Below are 14,057 nucleotides of genomic sequence, written 5' to 3'. Positions count from 1 at the left end.
AAGCCGCAGCGACGTGCCGCAAAATATTCGCCAAAAGCATGCAACCAAAATTGGAGGGGCGGTTGAGAAAGGGGCCTGGTGCATCGGTGGCCGGTGGTGAGGGAAGGGGAAAGGGGGAGAGGGGGAAGGGGGGATCGGGGACCGGGCTGGCAAGCCTTTGCAACATGTTGCCTTTGCCCTCTTGTCTCGCTATATTGTTTCGACGGCATGCGCATCAATTTCTAGACAAATTCAGCACACACCAACTTCAAAAGGACCGACAGAAAGTATTATGTAGGTAGGTACGTACGTACGAGTTGCTACGAGAGAAGGAGCCCCCAAAAAAGCAGCGAATCCAGCCGGTGGTTCAGTAGGTTGCTCTGGCTGCGCTTCATGTGTGCAATATCAAATTTGAAAACACAAACACAACACGGATGGCCGCAGACACAGACGGAAACCAGAAGGAGGTGTGGAGGTAATGGGGGGGGCGGACGCCAAGGATTCCCCCGGTGCAGGCGCTTAAGAAGTTTCAGACATGAAATCAATTTGTCTTCCAACTCCCACGAAAACGAAAACGAGCCAAGAACGGCAAATGCAACAGCGAGGGGAATCCCCGATCCACGGCCCCAAAAAACGGAATGAAAAGAGCCAGAAAACTGCTGCGGGAAAACAGAGGCGGTTCCCAGATACCATCAACACGAATCGGGAATACGCTTATCCAATCGATTCGAGTATACCTGCCATTCGGTTGTATGTTAAATAAAGGGGAAAATAAGGAAGAGCTCGAAGTGTGCTCAATACAGGTAATCTTCAGTCGTTACTATCATCTTGACTGTAAACCACTAATAGCTGCTTTCGTTACGTTTTTACTACAATAGTTTGAGATCTGCTTGGCATTCAAGGCAGAATGGATAAAATATTTCTGCATTTAAATATACATATATATAAATATATATATATATATCCCTAAATTGTTAATCTGTAATCATATAGCACATGATAAGACACACAGTTGGAACGGTATCATACTAGTTTCTTGGTTATTAAATAGGAACTACTATTGTATTACTTGACCGAATACTGTGGATGCCCTGCCATCGATGGTCTTTCAATGGCATGAAATGAGCAGGCAGCACGGAACAGATCCGCATTCGCATTCGCATCCGCATCCGCTTTTACATCCGGACTCACATCCTCAAGACCATCTGCATCCGTAGGACTCGAGTCGAAGTCGTAGTCGTAGTCAGAGTCGAATGCAGTCATGAGGCAACTCGCATGCTGGGATCCACACATGTGAAACGGTTTGTGGTGTTGCAATAACTTGTATTTTAAGTTTACTCACTGCTGGGATTCAAAATTTAATTTCATAGTGCGATGCGTTGTTATTATTTTGCATAATAACATTTCTGGCCCCAGTTCACTCAACCGAGCTCACTGATGGTTTGAGGTTGGAAATGGGCGTTTGGGAGCTTTTGTAGTTTCGCCAGATTCACCAGTTTCGGGAGTGGAAACTCGAAATTGGAGCTTGGCCTGCGGACTGACCGATTGTGCAATCGAATCAGGCCTATTAGACCCCGTTTGGCGCATTAGCAGTACGTTCCGGATGGATATGGATGCGGATGCGAACGAACGAGGATGCGGATGATGCGAATGAAGATGCGGAGGTGGGGCAGGCGATCCCATGACCATGCGAACCGGACTTCGACACCAGACACTAAATGCCTCATCAGCATTCCGGTGAGTGTTTATCTGAGGGTGTGAGTGGATTTGCGTTCGGGTTAATCAAAATGTGACCGATGGCAACGACAGCTGACCGCAAATCAAGGGAACGTCCGGGCGGCCAATTACCCCAATAATCAGAACCCGTTGGGAAATCTTTCTAATCGTCCTTGGCAGCAGTCCTGTGGACTGCTACTTGGTATAGATAACTACTAGCTAATAGCTGGCATGTGAAAAATCAGCTAATATCTATATCCGTATCCTTTAAGCTCTCATTAAATTTTTTAGCACACGAATAAGAAATTAAGTTTAGATGAACTGATGGTACAGAAAATGTAATTTATATCTGAAGAGCCATATATCAATCAAGCCATAATTGAAGCGACCGCCAATTCTTGAGGTTATAACGATTATCCTGTTCCCTCCGATTGAACTCAGAAATGAATCCAGACATCTAGAGCTTTGTATCGCATCCTGCGAGTCCCTGTCGTACACCCATGCTCTCCATAAAGCTACCACATAACGGCAGCCACATAGGAAAAGTGGAAAGTGCGGTGCTGAAGTGGAATATCCAGTCCACCGAGCTGGTTTTAGAGCGTCGAAATTGCCTTTTTATTGACAATTCACAGCACGCGCCGTTGAAACAGATCATCAAAGGTTATTACGACTACAGAAAAGGTCCTTTTGTTGCTGTTGTAAATAGATTCATAAGCAACACTACATGCCGGCAATTGCGAGACAGGAAAATAAGCGAAAAGAAATCCTGCGAGTGAAAGTGTTAACACTTAGGGTAAGCTATACACTCGCTGCAAGGATACTATATGTGGATATTCGAGAGTTGGTGCGTGCACTTCTCCGCGGGATAAAGGCAAATTTCAGTCTGAATGTCAAAGTTTGAGCCTGGCAGTACTTTGAAATATTCATAAGAACGAACACTAAGAAAAACAGGGTTAAAGTTAGCTCTCAACTACGATAAATAAAAAAATGTATGCTGGCTAAAAAAAAGAGCACGAAATAACGAAATTTAATGCAAGGTCCTGAAAATAGGCTCGTGTTGCAAAAAACCGGAAAGCAAGAAGCCGAAGCTCAATGTTGAAACATTTGTTTAGTACCAGAGATATGAATTTCCAAGTAGAACTCACACACGGTCATAAAGCAATAAAGCGGAATCATGTGCAGAAATTTTTATAAGTTAGGTGTATCATCCAAGTGGCAAATGCTCCAGGATCTTAGAAATGCGCGGAGTGTGGGATTTGTGGGGGCGAGACAAGTGCAAGTACTTTCCACTTTTTTTGGCCAAATCCCAGCAAAGAGCTTAAGGTTTCAGCTCAATTGTTTTGCCCGACTTTATTTCATTGCCATTTTTATATTTCCCCATCTTGGGTGTGCCGAGAAAAGCTTTAAGCTAAATCAAAATGCATATTTACGGAAAAGAAAAATCTATGAAACAGAAATCTTATAGTTAGATACTTTGCTAAAATAAAAAAGAAACGAAAAAACCTAAAGCTGTTCCAATAAATCTACATTTTATTCATTAGATCACCCGGAATAGCTTTAGGAAGTAAGTATAAATATAATGAATCTAAAGTTTCACAACCACGAGGTTAGTTTGTTTAATATTTTAAGATCACCAGTTGGCCAAGTATTTCCATTATGAAGGGTTTACACAACTTCACTTGGGTCATCGCTGTTTGCACAATGCTTCTGTTTGTCCATCGAAAACATAGAATTGCAAAACACCTGCAATAGATCCGATTCCGTAGAGATCTCCGAGGTATATATAGGGCTCGGGTGCAGTTGGTGAAGTCAATTGAATTTGCTAAGTCAATCATCTACAAAATCAAAATGCGTGTAATCTTCCTCATCGTTGTGCTCGCCATGGTGGCTCTGGCTGCTGTCCAAGGACGTCGTCCTCCAGGACTTCCGCAGGGAGGTCTGGGACCACTTCAGGGCTCTGGAGGACTCCAGCCGCCGCAGGGAATACCTCAGGGACCTCCCCAGGGACTCCCACAAGGACCTCCCCAAGGTGGCAACTCATCCTCCTCCGAAGACTCTTCCTCCCAGGAGAGCTCCAGCGAGTCCTCCAGTGAGGCGTCCGCCTAGAAACTCGATCGCCGAGTCCTTCATGTAAAAACATTCAAAAATCTTTAAATAAAGATATATATTCTGCTTATTTCAATATATAAAACCGTCCACCGATTCCATTAACTGCACCGATTTCCATTTCGAACTCCGAGTAATGGTTGCGTTGCTCCTGCCCGAGGAATGGAAATGGAAATGGGCCTGGGTGTGGGTGTGGGGGCGTGTCTCAAATCGGTTGCCTAAATAAGAAATCATTTTATTTGAAAAGTTTCCCTTTGGCACGCCCCCTCCAGCTGCCACCCCACTTTTTGGAAGGCAGAAGACGGCGACGTCTGCGTTTGGCGACACCAGCAACATCGGGCGAAACAAAAGCAACAAGGGCAACAGCGGTACAACAAAGCGAAGACACCAACAATAAGCTGAAGCAGCTGAAGGCGTTAGGAAGTACCCACACGACTTGGAAATACCTATTGTACGTATGAATTAAAAGCAAAAAAGAACAGCATAAAATATTACTTTCAAAGAGCGTAAAGCTACGTAACTAACAAGGCAACTAGATAATAAGCTATTAAGATAACAACTATTTGTTAAATGGCTTTAAATGATTAGGTACAAATCAAAGGATATTTCGAAATGATAATTGTGACAACTGATAAATTATGCAACTGTATAAAAACCACCGATAACTGGTTTCAAAAAATTAAATTTATATATCCCCCTTTTTATCCAACAAAAACACATATGTATGTACAATATAATTTTCGAATGGGTAATCAGATAGCGCATATCCTGTCAAAAAAGTGACTGCCAAAATAAGACCAAAACGATGAATAGCAAAGGCAACAAAGTTAAACTGTAACAATAACCAAAGTCAAAGTTTGTCGGCAAAGTTTTCGCCTCTTTCGTCCTTGTTGCTCTCCTTGTTGTTGTTGCATGCGTGCGGCTGTGTGTGTGTGTGTGTGTGTGTCCACAGGATACAAATTCATTTCAATTGGTTATATGTAGAGAAATGGGTTTGAGTGGCTTGGCTGAAGGAAGTTGAAAAGTGGAAACGACGAGGAATCTGTGTAAAATGAGTTTGGTTTTTTCCCCGCATTTTATTTTATTTAATTTTTTTGTGTTGTACTTTTCAAGATGAAACAAGTTTCACGTGAACGGGGACCTTCCCCTGGGCCGGAAAGCCATCCTGCAGAAGGATCCTGGATTTTGGATTCTGGGCCAGGAATTGCCGCATCGCATACCTGCAGACTTCGCTTCACTTTCCTTTGGCAGCGAAATGCCAAAAAAATGCAAATAAAACTTTTCTTTTGTTTTTCTTTCGGCTTTTTGCCCACAGTGGCTTAGCAGCTTAACCCTTACAGGGCCCACACGCCGAGCATCCGCCCACCGGGAAGCAACAACAAGAATGTGAAAATCGCAGACAAAAAACGACGAAAACAAAAAGCTGAAAAACTAAGTGTGGCTATTTTAATTTCACTCAAAATGCAACGAAAATCGACCAGTTGCGCACTAATAAGAGTTTAGTAACGACAGTGCGAAACGTACAATTTGGACAAAAGAGAGTTTGGAGAGACAGATTCCGTAGGAAGAGAGTTTGGAGGAACGGAGTCTGTAGAAAGAGAGTTAGAGAGAGAAACAGTGAGACGGAACAAAGTAGAGCGGGACTACAGGAGAACTGAGAGCGTCGGCGTGCCGATTTAAGGAAAGCAACGGTACCAAGCTGGACTTTGGACCTGGATAACGGTAAAACCGTGCAGTTTGGTTCTGGAGACTGGAAATATCGAGGAATAGCGGGTTAGGGAGGCATACATAAGCCGGCCGAGCGCTGAAAAGTCAATGTTCGACGCAACAAGGGAGCTGTAGCACTAAGAGTTAATAAGGAACAAGATCGCTAGGTCGAGACGTTCGGGGCACGAAAAGTCTCCGAATAGGGCTAAGTTGCGTCGCCTTGCTACACTACGAATTGAGACCAGACCCTGGCTTTAGCCCGGCGAGTCCGCTATCGTGTGAGCAGGAGTGCAAAATCCTAGCAAGGACCCACGTGTGTGGTGGGATTGTGGTGAAGGCCGTGTCGACTGTTTTAATGTTCTCGTAACGTAGACCAAGCGATCGCCTGAGCAGGCGTGGTGCCGGCACGACCAGTCAGAGCAGACGTCTGGTTAACGCGTTGTCATCTCGCCCGGCGATAGCCTGGAAGAGGCAACCATTGACTACCGTGAGTCCGCGGACGACAATAATTCCCAGCCCAACGAGTATAGCACCCAGCAGCGCAGCCCACATCGATCAGGACAACACGAGCCGCAGGACAGCAGATACAACGCTGTCGAGCAGGCCCGTCCATTTGACTCGGTACAGGGACTGTGGCGTGAGCCGGACGATTGCACGGAGCATCTGCAGGAGCGGAACAGGCGTCTGGCGGGACCGGCCGCGACAGAAGGTTGCGACGAGCAAGGGCAGCCCAGCACCTGTTAACCCTAGTCTGGGAACGGTGACGTTTCGGAGGAGTAACCCTCCACGGGAGATCGAGTGTAAAATGGACGAACAATAAAGATCAAGGAAATAAAAGGTACTAAGTGTTCGTTCCTATACCAAATCTTAATTTTTTTAGCTTTTTTAGTTCCGGATATAACACCGTTCGTATGAACGGACAGACGGACGGACTGACGGACGGATGTTTTCAAAGAACTCATTTAGGGTATCATTTCTACGTGTGTAAAGCAGCTCTAAACAGCCATTGTTCTATACCGGCATTCTCAATTGCACACTCGCGCAGACGCTTCCACACTCACACACACACAGAGCCAGAGGCATTTGAAAAAAGTGTAGACAAATAACAATTGAAGCAACAAGACCAAAAACTTAATTAAGCATTTTGTTGTACGATGCTGCAACAAAACAAATTCCTCTTTAAATAAAGCACCGAAGCAATTTATTCCAATTAACAACAACAACTTCATGGTATGCATATGTGCGAGCGAGCGAAACGGTGAAGCCGGAGAGAACCGAAACGCTACTGGCATCGGATGGAAATAATTGAACAAAAACACTTTTCAACACTGCAAATGACAGTTGCGTAAATTCCTAGAAAATATTCGGGGTCGTTGGTTGCTGAGAGAACGATGCATGTAAATCATACTATTAGAAAGAAGACGAACTTTGTATACAAACAAAAACCTTGATGAAATTTCACTTACCTCCACGGCCAATAACGTTCGCTTTTATTTCTAGAACATTTGCGTAGCCAAAAAAAAAAAATAAGAGGAAATACATATCACATACACCAGTTACACCAGTAACTATTTTGACAAAATAGCCTGCTTCTTTTAAAACTTACTTGCGCTTGACATTAACAAACAGAGCGAAACGATGAGCATTTGCATTGCTCATGAATGATGAATGAACATTTAGCACACCAAATGCAAATTTGTTTACGGCTTACCCATTGCATTCCCTTTCTACTTACAAGAATGCACGCAGACAACCATTTACTAAATGGTATCCTGCTTTTGAGCTTTAATATATTGGTTATTATTATTTTTTTTTTTTTGGTTATTAAACGTTATTAAAAACAAAAAAAATAATTAATAGGTATGTGTAAAAAGTTAAGTTTGTTTATTAGATTAATGGATTAATGGTAGCACAATTTAACGTTGGAATTAAAGTAAAAAAAACATTGCGAAAGAGTTTAATTTGTCACGCCATTCTGTGTATTATCAAATTAAAAAGTTTTGAAAAATTTAAAAAGAACTAAACCTAGGCGCAAAACAACATTCGCTGACGACAGAATCCTTATACGGGAATTTAAAAAAATCCTCTTCCAAAACACCAATCTCAGTGGTATCTGACCACCAGCCTTCCGAAAAGAGAGGAAGGATCCAGAGATCCTTTACAATTTGGTGGATTCAGTAAAGGACCGACTTCAAAAAGTTATTTATGCCAAAGGTGGATATATATTTTATTAATTGGTTCCCTACTCCTAAGCTCCAGCTTCAATTAAACTTATTTACTGAGGTGTTAAAGGCTTGTCAAAAACTTTAAGCCAATACAAAAAATCATCATATTTCATTAAATTGTTTATATATTTTTAAGTTTCGTTAGTTAATTTTTAAATTTATGTTACTTACACACAACAACAAAAATCATTGTTGTCATATCAAAATATTTTAAAGTTTTACTGCGTTTATATTGTCAAAATACTTATGCCGACTAGTGTACATAAGCATATACATAGATGTATCGTCACATTATATTGAGTTTTGAGTAAAGCACTAATAAGTGGTAAGTGGTAATATAGCCCCAAGAGGATTTTTTTACTATCGACATATAGTAAGAATGCACTGAATTCATGTTAAGTAAGTCATTTCTGTAGTATTAACAACTTAAAGATTTATATAATAGACTTTCCAGAATTTCTTACGATTTCTCTTTCCTTAGTTGTTTTCAACTTTACGTGTTTGCAAATTTGACTTTCATTAAAGCCTAACGGAACCACTTGTTCAAACATCCTTATTCTTAGGTAATTCACACTCTTGTCAAAGACACGATTGATGGTTTATAAACATCAAGTCCACTGACGCCTGGCCACAAAGTTCATCACATATGGATGGAGCGCAAATATTTAGCTAGATAATGGCTCACGGAACTTGCTGATTCCTTTATGTAAGATCCATAAAGCAATCCAAACAGCTGGTAGAAATTATTCGTACTTTACTACCATAAGGTAAAAGCATTGTTAAGTTCTGAACTGAAATAGTTTTAGATGCAATTGATTTTAAGACGCATTTATCCAGCATTCAATTTTATAAAACTTTATTTTCAAATATGTGTAATAGTACCATTTCAATATGAATAATTTATTAAATTCAGAAAAAATAGAGAAGAGTATATATTTTTTATAGACTCATTAACAAAGCTTTGTAACCAACAATTTTGGAAATAAACCTAAACATGAATCAACCATTGTCTACAAACTCATATTCTTTCCATCTGACAGAACCCCAGAGTGAAGGCCAATGTCAATTGCGAAGTGACTGACTTGGAAAGTGGAATTTACAAATCCACACTGACGTTAGTTTGCTCAACGCGCAAACGTCACCGATGGAACACATGTGCCACCGAGACTTTTAGCAGACGGTGGGTATATATACCGATGCCAAGTAATGCCGAGATCAGTTCGAGTCGTTAACTATCAGATAACGAAATGCGTACCCTTATCCTTGTTACTCTTGTTGCCCTGGTCGCAGTGGCCTCCGCCCAAGGACCTGGTCCTTGGGGTCCCGGTGGACCTGGTGGACCTGGTGGACCAGGTCGTGGTCGCGGAGGACCAGGACGTGGACCTGGCGGACCAGGTGGCCCAGGAGGTCGCGGACCTGGAGGACCTGGAGGACCAGGAGGCCCAGGAGGCCCAGGAGGACCAGGAGGACCAGGAGGCCCAGGAGGACCAGGATGCCCAGGAGGACCAGGTGGACCAGGAGGCCCCAAACCATGGGGACCTCCATCCAACCAAACCACATCCACGACAACTGAGGCCTCAACAAGCACTTCCACCACGACAGCTTCGTCCACTACAGTGTCCTCCACTACAGAGTCCTCTACGGAATCCTCGACGGAATCATCCACAGCATCCTCCACAGAATAAATCGCTTGACATGTTCCCCTTCGAGTTTTGCCCATTCGGCTATTCCGGGTTCATAAATAATTGTATATATCAAAAAGCGAATCTGTGCGTAATAAATTTTTTTTTTTAGCTCAATCGTGATTTTTTTATCTAAGTTAATCCTTGAATGCCAAATAGTTATCCAAAGGATCTTCATCCATGTTTGGCTTATGATCAACTTGATGTATCAAGCCAGAAGGTACATGCGAGTACCACGCGAGCCATTTAATTACTTCGGCCAATACTAAAACTTTTCGTGAGTTAAGTAATTTTAGAACAATTAGTTAAATGGCATTATGCAATGCCAGTGCTAAATTATCCACTGGCGATTAGGAAGTGCATTGAGAATTTGAAGCAAATCATTCCCCGGGCCAATTGGAATCGAACTTATTCGAGCCGGCCTCGTTTCTCGCTTGGGTGAAAGCCAAATTGTTTACCAATTAAGTGCATTTGGTCAATTTGCGACAGAACTGGCGCTAGTGGAATCCAAGAAGAAGGTACAGAAGCTTAAAAGGATGAGCCCGAGGAGCAGCAACTGGATTAGGAGGCATTAAAAGTTATAAAACAACAAGATTATGGCTTTGCCATAACGAACACACACGCATTCACTCAACTGGTTATGTGCCAGTGAACAAAGGCGTTTAGGGTGTCCTCTAATAAATACTCTTGTTTTCAGGATGTGTTTCCAGGTCTACGGTTTCTTATAAAAAGAAATTTGAAAAAAAAAAACACTTTAATGTATGTGTATGAGTAACGTGCTATTTCTCAGTTCTGGTTACTTTAGATATTGAATATAAGCCACTCCAAAATGTTGCATTCTTGGATTGGAATGATATGTATTATACAATAAATTGTATGTGATAAGGAACGATTGAAGTGTATATGATTGTGACAGTTTAAAGCATTATGGCTCATTAGTATTAGCATGTAGATAGCATGTAGAAGAATTTGTGTATATATACATATATACATATACACATACATACAGTATGTACATTCGCTTCTGAATATATAAAGTATATATATTCTTGATCAGAATCAATAGCCGCCCACAATTTTTTTACATTTTTATTAGTCTTGTAAATTCCTATCGATGTACAATAAAAAACTTTTTGCCACGACCACTCTAACGCCCTAAAACCGCACAAAACTGCCACGGCCACATTTTTGAACCATTTTTCGATATTTTATCGAAAATAACTCTACGAACTCGACTATAAGATTCCCTCTTGTTTTTATGTCGAATGCTGTAGCGGCTTATTTTTGATTGAAATCTGATAATTTTTCCCCCCTTATATATTGTTTAAGTAGACAACCTGGTCGGCAGTGGGCCAACGATAGTTGTCTTTTCCTCAATTACCACCAGTTACGTCCTTATCAAATCACGCTTCATCCATTCAACAATTAGCACCGATAACTAATTTATGGCCAGGATGCCGCATTTGGGATACGGTTTGGTGAAAAGGGGCAAACGAGAAGCGAGTTGATTGTTTTGAAGTGGAGCATTTACACGTAATAACAATTACAAATTCGCGCGCTCCATAAATCAAGTGAAGCCATCTTCTGGAGGCGCCCCTCCATACCTTCCGTACCCATTTCAAATGAACTGGCCAAAAAAACCCTCCCCAATTCGGCTCCAACTGGCTGCTCCTGGGCACTAATTACAATTCAGGACGCGTTGCACTCGAAAGTTGTTGCTCATTCAACACTCGACTCCTGGAGTTGAGTGGTGAAGTCGCATGGGGGGAGGTGGCTGGGCGGTTGGGCGGTTGGGCTGTTGGGTAGTTGGATGGGTTGGGTGCCTGGGCTGTGGGTGCTGGTGGGTGGTTAACTTCAAAGTGTCATCGCCTCCTGGATGGCTATGGCCTCGAAAAGTGTTGTTGTAATTAAATTATGTGCCAAGTGACGTTCTCACAATCGTTCTCTTCTCCTTTTCGCATACACTCAAACAATAAACCTAGTTAAATGGTTAAGAAAAAATGTATTACTATTACACCTGACGCAATAAATTAATTTTAATAGAATGGTAAAATATACTACGAAATTTACACTATACATCAACCTAGTTAGTGCACATAAATATATGAATGTTAAACGGGTATATTTGAGAATGTTTACTTACCACAACCGCCGAGACCTCTAATTTCCCCGAGTACAATACAGGATGGCATTCCCGTGCTAGCCCTCCTTTGGCCCTCTGCTGTCGTCCTTTTGCTATCTCCTCAGATGTTGTGGCAAATTAAGTTTGCTTTTGTTCTAGATTAAAAAGGCATTGAAATGTCGACATCGAAGGGCGGTGGGTGGCAGCCGAATGAGTGGGTGGTAGTAAGCGGCAGTTAAAATGACGCCTTCGGCCAAATTTAGCTAACTTTGTTAAGTTTGTTTTGGCCGCGGGAGCCGAGTGTCGGACGCCGCCTCCGAGTACCTTCGCCGGATGATGAAGTGCCCAGACGGCGATGGAACCACAGATATAGCCGGGTGCGGATGATGGGGGCTGCCAAGACGGGCAGAAATTAAAAATCAACTGCCGCGTGGGCGAACAAGCCGAGCACTTAAGTAGCTGACCAACTGAGTAATTGAAGGAGCTAATTGAAAACGAAGGGATAAAGGGATAACGGAGCTCAGGATACAGAGAGAAACGTTAGGATTACATTACTGTGTGCTTTACTTTACTAGTCAACTAGTCAACTCTAAATCGGGAAACCTGGAAACCGATTAAAAAATTGCGCGGTAGATTCTCGCAATCATAGATTGATCATAAATCATTAAATCATACAGCTGAGTGGAGTCAAAAATAATAGTCAACTTAAAAGCGAGATCTGTTGAATAAAACTAATTCGAAATGAAATTTTATATAAAGAAAAAATGTTAACAAATATATCTTAACATGTATGGCAACTTTATTGATATTTAATAAATGCCTATATTCCTATAAAAAAAAAAAACTAGTTTTTTATGCGTTAAATAATAGCCATCACATCACATACTAATCCAAAAACTTGAAGTCATTGGAATCCCTTCAGCCTTGCTAATATGGAATCCTTTATAAATGAATCGAATCTAATTAGTACAATCTAAAACCATATCCTCAATGAGTTCCTCGAGCCAGTTATACTGGCCTAATACTATTAACCATCTTAGATCAAGTGAGTGAGTTAAGTTGTGTATGCACTTAGACTCGCTTAATTTCTACAAGCAGCTCCAGCTCGACTTCAATAACCATCGTTCCTGATGCCAAGCCAAGAAGCTACTGCTTAATACTGATTAGATCAGGCTCGCGACGTATTAGCACATAACTGCACCAGAGAACCCACCGACACTGTCCCAGATCTTGGTGTCTTATTCGATCATAGGATCTGGATCAATGTAGAGCGATCCATAAGTAATCCACCAATGGCTCCCATTTCTGGCCTCCGAAATCCGTACAGAACTCGTCACAGTGTTCTCTTCCTACCCAAGCTCATTAGCGCTCCTGACACTTGCCACCTGGAAGGTGACTAGCTGCCGGATACAGCCGTCAACATTCCTTACATACATATGTGCATGTTGAATAACTTCAGGTTTAAGGCATTTTGAGTTTTAAATAATTACGAATTTATGATGACATTAAATTCCAATGCAATTATGCATTTCGTTCTCAGTGTACCTACCAGTGTCCCAGTGTCCCTGTGTCCCAGTTAAAATATTAACTTCTTCTTTTACGTTTTAGATTGGAGCTGTGCAAATTTGGCCTACAAAATGAAACTATTTTACATGCCTCGCCTGGTTTTATGCCCACATTCCAGGCGCTTAAAGATCTGCCTGATTATTAAATTTAAATTCTACAGAAGTTGACACCCAGTGAGTGGCCCAGTGTTTGGATCAGAGCTGGTGCAGCCCACATTAATCAAATACATGTATTGCAGGTGGAGTGAGTGGCGGCTGGATGTGCAGTGACAGGACTGCATGCTAATGCAAGGACTCGTCCCAATTCACATGCAGACCGAACCGGACCGGACCGGTCCGAATCGAAAATGAAAACGAAAACGAAACAAAATTAAAAGCTGCAAAAAACAATATACGAAATATATACACTCCACTAGCTCGGCAGGCTATTCAATTTGGCATTTCGAATTCCACGCACATATTCCATTAAAGTCGTTGGCGTAATTTTAATTTCGGATTTGGTCCTTTTTCCCCGGAAGTACACCAGCAGCAGCTAGAGAACAGCAGCTGCTTTAAGGACCTGTGCTAAAAAGACGGCAGAATGTTAAAGGAGCGGTGCCAATCAAATTGAAATTTAATTTGCAAAACAATGTGGACGCAGGACGCAGGGCTGGTGCGGAAAACTTGACCGGCAAACGGAAAACACTCGCCCAAATTATGAACCCCCTTCTCCAGGCCCTAATCCCAATCCCAATCCCATCCACCTAGTCGCCGCCCGTTAGCAGTCCATAAAATTGTGATTTACTCCCGTTGAGATTTCAATTACTGCCGCTTTATTGACAATAAATTTTCGTATAAATTAAGCGGCCCAGCTCCCGATCCAATTCGATCCGATCCGTAAGGGTTAAGGTTAAACAAAGCGGCCAGTAGCCGCACGTAGACGTCGCGGAAAGGTGAAGTCGACCAGGAAGGGTCC

At 42.1% G+C, this 14,057-nt stretch overlaps 2 protein-coding genes and 1 long non-coding RNA gene across 4 annotated transcripts, besides 2 other annotated features; all 3 read left to right on the top strand.

Moving 5' to 3' along the window:
* Positions 1-3,488: 3,488 nt before the first annotated feature.
* Positions 3,489-3,922, top strand: whe (what else). 2 transcript variants are annotated; one of them, NM_001298590.1, is made up of 1 exon: positions 3,489-3,922. In NM_001298590.1, the coding sequence occupies exon 1, from the start codon at positions 3,544-3,546 to the stop codon at positions 3,799-3,801; it is 258 nt and encodes an 85-aa protein (NP_001285519.1). In that variant the 5' UTR covers positions 3,489-3,543; the 3' UTR covers positions 3,802-3,922. The 2 variants fall into 2 exon arrangements, with proteins under 2 accessions (NP_001285519.1, NP_608451.1); NM_134607.2 differs by having other exon boundaries at positions 3,489-3,880.
* Positions 3,923-5,423: 1,501 nt separating this feature from the next.
* On the top strand, positions 5,424-6,250 carry lncRNA:CR45500 (long non-coding RNA:CR45500). The gene has a single exon (NR_123978.1). It is a non-coding gene; the product is annotated as a long non-coding RNA:CR45500 (long non-coding RNA).
* Positions 6,251-7,695: 1,445 nt separating this feature from the next.
* Positions 7,696-7,726: a mobile genetic element.
* A 1,218-nt stretch (positions 7,727-8,944) lies between these two features.
* lcs (la costa) lies at positions 8,945-9,534 on the top strand. The gene has a single exon (NM_078712.3). It carries the CDS (start codon positions 8,981-8,983, stop codon positions 9,416-9,418), a length of 438 nt encoding a protein of 145 aa, NP_523436.1. The 5' UTR covers positions 8,945-8,980; the 3' UTR covers positions 9,419-9,534.
* A 957-nt stretch (positions 9,535-10,491) lies between these two features.
* Positions 10,492-10,603: a mobile genetic element.
* Positions 10,604-14,057: the final 3,454 nt, after the last annotated feature.

This window comes from Drosophila melanogaster, chromosome X, assembly GCF_000001215.4.
Source record: "Drosophila melanogaster chromosome X".
NCBI lineage: Eukaryota > Metazoa > Arthropoda > Insecta > Diptera > Drosophilidae > Drosophila > Drosophila melanogaster.
The sequence above is the reverse complement of the archived record's forward strand: the minus strand, read 5'-3'. Positions and strand labels throughout refer to the sequence as shown.